Source organism: Atta cephalotes (assembly GCF_000143395.1).
Source record: "Atta cephalotes unplaced genomic scaffold scaffold00008, whole genome shotgun sequence".
NCBI lineage: Eukaryota > Metazoa > Arthropoda > Insecta > Hymenoptera > Formicidae > Atta > Atta cephalotes.
This window is the reverse complement of record NW_012130072.1, coordinates 78,677-84,152: the sequence shown is the minus strand read 5'-3', so window position 1 is coordinate 84,152 and position 5,476 is coordinate 78,677. Positions and strand designations below refer to the sequence as shown.

At 34.4% G+C, this 5,476-nt stretch overlaps 1 protein-coding gene across 1 annotated transcript in view; it reads left to right on the top strand.

The window, feature by feature from the left end:
• The first annotated feature begins 1,472 nt into the window (after window positions 1-1,472).
• The window catches only part of LOC105627044 (sphingosine kinase 2), a 15,865-nt gene continuing 11,861 nt past the window's right edge, over window positions 1,473-5,476 (top strand). Inside the window, exon 1 of the mRNA XM_012208323.1 lies at window positions 1,473-2,028. Coding sequence (XP_012063713.1) covers window positions 1,473-2,028 — 556 coding nt within the window. The remainder of the gene's footprint in view (window positions 2,029-5,476) is intronic.

Genomic DNA, 5,476 nt, shown 5'->3' with positions numbered 1-5,476 from the left:
TATATATATAAAGTATCATTTACAAAATAATATTAAATTATAATCTGCAAAAAATGTGCAAGGAAAATAAAATAATATGATTAGTTAATTTTAAGTTTTTGCAGTTAGCAATTTTTTAATTTAATTGTCCGACAATAAATAGTGTTTTCCGATAAGAGAAACAGTATAACGTCATTTCATTTTTTGTTTTTATTAACAAAGTAAGTGCTGCAGCTCGATTCATGCTCACGAGGCTTTGAAATCATTTCATCCTTGTTTATGATAATTAAACAAGGATAGATAATGCCCACGAGCGTAGTGAGTCGATCTTCGATTAAGGACGTGATGATTCACTGCAATTCATTGTATTATACTTATACTATCTGTATTTTTTGTTGAAAGGTATAAGGTACCCAAACCGGAAATGATTAAGACTGAATTACTGGACCTCATTGAATCTCGTCGGCGTGGCGCAGCCTTAAAGTTCACCGCGCAGCTGGAAATCCGCTCATTCGGGAGAGGGGAGAGGTAAGTCAGGCTATGCATCGCAGAGAGGGGTGGTGGCAGTGAGGGAGGGAGGAAGAGAGGGGGGGGAGGACGCGATACCGCTGCTGTTACTGCTGTTGCTGGCTCTCGTAGGGTTAGCAGCCCCGATAAATACGGACCTGAACGGTATGGGATCGTCTTTCGGCTTTGTCGCTTCGTGAACACCCGTGTATTTGAATAACATTGGTCGACGTCACTTGGAGTGCCGTTTGCGGGTCGCTGGCGTGCATCAGTCCGAGCAGTGACTGATAAGTAGTCTTCGCCGGAAAGCGGACCTTTGCTTGTGTTCGCGACTTAAGCAGGTGTGCATGGTGGTTACAAGAAGATTATCGATAATGTCTGTGATTTCTTGATATCGGAAAATTCAGCACTTTTCCAACGGCGGAGGATACGGTGGCCGTCATTTCGGAGCATTCCTTCGAGCTTCGTTGAACCGGAGACGCGGTGCCTCGACGATAGTCATTTAGGAGGTGCCTACGTCTGTCCGTCCGTCCGCTCGTCCGCTCGCCTGCACGTGCTAACCGCCACGAGTACTATCTATACGTTAAAACGCCGGCCGACCGATCTCTCGTTACTACACGTTATCGTGACAGTGTGAACGTGAACGCGCACGGTCGCGTTTCACAACGTTCTATATAAACATCTACGAGCAAATAATCCATCCTGTCCGAGATATCTTGTTTGTTTACGACAATTCGTAAACTTGTTTCCTTTCTTAGGATTTAAATGCGATCGTCGCTCAATCGATCGCCGTATGCGCGCGAATAAGAAATCAACGGGCGTGCAGAGAAGAACGGCGAAGAATCACGACGACCCGACCGACCGACGCGATAACACTTGACTGATAAAGCGAGAAAGAAAAGATATTGCCGTTGTGATTTCGGATTGGTGATATTTTTTTTTTCTCTAACAATAAGTTATAGTCTCTGAACTTGTTCCCCGAACAAATGGTGGAACGCAAGCATTGGCCCATGGAGGATAGCGTACAAGGAACCTCGAGCGCCGTCCTCGAGGAGATTTTCTACGTGACGTCGAAACGGAATACGTATTACAAGGTGAAGCTGACGGAGAAGGGTCTGAGCTTGCAAAAGGAGCACAATGGCGCGACAAAGATCGAGACGATCGCCTTAGGTGACATCATCGGTTGCAGATGCATGCGGTCGAAGCGCAGAAACACGGGCAGCTGCGCCTGCCGACCGGGCGCGTCCAAGTCGCAGATGAAGCTAGTGGAGTCGGCCGAGCTCTACCAGCAGTGCGATGAGCTCGACATGTCGGCGTACCTCTACATATATGCGTACACGTTGAAGAAAACGCGCATGAAGGTCACGTTGAGGCGCGAACGTACAACAATTACTTTGCGTTTCCGCAGCTTCGACAAGTATGAGGATAATCTGCGGGAGGCCAGCAGGTGGCGATTGGCAATCAAGTGCCTGGTCGCCAACGTGCCGGTGCCGAAAAATCTTATGAGTCCCAGCCACGGCAATTTGGAGACGTTGGTCGGGGGTGAGTTAGGACCATCTCGATTATTGTTTTCATTGGATATTCTCTGATCATTGATCGACTGGACACGGAGAAAAAATAAAGCATTCATTAACAACGTTTTGTTTTATACGATTCTGTATTCTATGTTAGTCGTAATCATATAAGCGATGGTCGATTATAATTCGCGATTACTTTTTAACTAATCAGTGGCTGTTTTATTCTGATTGATTGAAATGTTAGCACTAATCGTAATCCAATTGATAATAAGATTATGGCTCTAGATAAATAAAATTGTCTATACGAGTGATAAAATATTCGATAGTAATATTTGTTTTTCTAGGTCAATTTCTATCTTTTTCTTTGTAAATTGACCTTTCATAGAATCTCTTTATAACAATAATAACGACATCTGATGGTACATCCGGCTGCGCGTTTAAAGGCCGGTTGTTCCACCTTTTTGGTAAATTTTATCTGTTTAAGTAGCAAGCTTTCCCAATCACATGCGCGGATTGTCAGATTTACCTAATAGATAAAATTTACTAAAAGGTGAAACAACTGGGCCTAAAAGGCGTAAATAGATTAAACAGATATTAATTTATTACTGATCAATATATCACTGAGCAAATTTGATTTACGAAATCAAATTGTAAACAGCAATTAGCTGATTGTTGCAAAATATTATTTTGTTGTCTATCAAATGATATCTATAATTTTTTCTTTCTAATTTCAACGGCTGTTTTATTTATCGAACGTTTTAACTTGACGAAATATTTTACAGAATGATAAGCAATGACTTAGACCAAGATTCATTCAATTCTGATATTTATAGGATATTTATATATTATTCGAACGTAGGATAATCGAATCTATATCAAGAAATTAGTATTATCTGTATAATTTACTCACATAGTTATCTATATATTCGAGTTTCGCAGCTTATGAATTATGACTATTATCATAGTTTTTTTATTTCAAAATCATTATGTTTTAAAACGCTAATACAATTCTGTAATTGGTTTAAACATCGGGAAATTACACTAAGAAAAAAAATTGTTTATTTAACCTACGTACATTTATGCTATTGTTTAATGACATAACACAAAACGAACAATCGTAGCCGTATAAATATAGATCGAATATTCATAATCGATTCTTACATTTAAGATCGTAAATACATACCGAGAAAAAAAATTATTTGCTTGACTAAATTAATTTACTTTGTCTTTATTTCTTTTAAGAATATACATTTAAAAAACAAATATATTATATTTGACTTAAACATATACATTCTCTATAATGAAAGAAATAAAGACAAACTAAATTAATTTAGTTAATAAATTATTTTTTTCTCGGTATGTATTTTTCTCGGTATGTATAAAATCTTGTATTCGTATCGGTATGTATTAAAATCTTACGATCTTAAATATAAAACCGATTATGAATATCCGATTATTCGTTTTTGTGTTATGTCATAAAACAATAGCATGTAAGCGCATGTAGGCATTATCTTTTTCTTATGATTGCTTTAAAATTATATGTCTATTCAGACTTGCGCATTTCTAATAATCGGAATAATCGGAAGGCACGACTGTGATACAGCGAGTTTTCTTATTAGTAAGCCATCTAGATAGAACAAGAAAAATTCAGTCATATAGCATCAATTTCGAGTTAATTTTCAGATGCAATAAGAATTCTTTTCAGAATTGTTCAGAAAAAGAATTCTTTTTGTCTGAAAATGAATTCTAAATTGAACTAAATTCTTTTTTTTAATTCTTTTTGAATTCTCTGTGTTACTAGGCAGATATGAAGAAAGATAATTCTATTGCTAGAGTTCTAAAGATATTTAGTGGAAAAGTAAATAAAAATAATAATAAATTTATAATAAAAATAAAAATAATAAATTTTGTTAAAATCAATGTCAAGAAGCCGAAAAATTAAAATCTTTTTCATTTTTTTGCATAATTTTAATTATAAAGTCATAAATTTTTTCTTTTTTGATGTCTTACTTTTATCACTCATTCAGAGGCGTGTTCTGATTTCCACCTGAATTCTTTCTACAGCGTTATGTCATCCTTGTTTAACGTTCGGTAAACAAGAATAATATGATATCTGGGGAGCATGCAGGTAAAAATCCAAACATGTCCCATAGATAAAAATATATTTTATATAAAAGACATTTTTTTTGCTAGAATATACAACAATCTTTCATAGCCAGTCGTAAAAATTTAGCTAGATACGAATTTGAAAAGAAATTTGTTGGATTATCAAAATAATTATATACGCTTTCCTAAAATGTCAAAACTTTTTGCAGCATTGCTCATTATATTTGAGCATATTTGAGCGTTCTATATAATTATTTTAACAAATAAATCAACAATAAACAAAATTATTTTCTAACAAAATTATTTTCACATCTTTATTTACCTAAATTTTTTAATATTTCAGCAAAGTTATTTCTTCCGTATAATAAAGTTGATTTCGATTTTTCACAAACAGCTTTGTTTGAAAATTTCCGTAATAATATTGGAATGTCGGAAATGAAATAATTATATTTAACTTTCATTCTGTGAATATAGCGATAATATTGATAATATCATATATTTAGGGATTCCCTTCCACAGAAGTATGGAAGTAACTGTGGTTTGACTTTTTTTTTTAATATTCTTTTCTTGCATCAGAGGCTGTCTGATGCATCTATTATCGAGTAATGATCCTGCTCTCTCCCTACAGTACTTTTGTGTGCAAATGCCAATTGCATATGGACTATAACGCACACTTACAGTACAGCATACTATATTTTAGTGATTGCAGTTCCTGCAGATCGTGCGTTTTCATAACTACTTATATAATCTGTAATCTTCCTAGTAAAGTCATTACGCGTAGACCACGTGATCTCGTGATTTAAGTTTTAGCAATGAAGATATAAGGAACATGTACTTAGTGTGTGACATGTACTATGTGTGATTTTTTTTTATATTCCATCTCTGTATGAATAAATGATATTTCATAATCAGTTTTAAAACTTTGTAGAAATGATGGAATAAGAGTGGCAAATAAGATACATATTTTTCACAATAAATGTGATCATTCTTAAGAATTTCTTGGTATTGGAATTTTATAAAATATAATATGTCTTTTCTCGCAAAGCGATTTTAGAGCATTTTTTAGAAACTTTTTTCCGAAACATCAAAAATATTGGATTTTTAAAAATGAAATGACACTATTCGGTGAGCATGAGATGCGGTCCCGAGAAAAAATTATCTATGTATATGGACTATTTTATATATAATTATATAATTTTATATATAATTATATATAAAACATTTTTTCTTGGGCACAGCTTGTAAAGTTCTGATTATTATATATGACTTTTTAATTATTGTAAAAAATTTTAAGAAAAACATTTACAAAATAAAACTTGAAGATTTATGAGCAAGATTTATATAACTGACAGAAAAATGTATTAAAT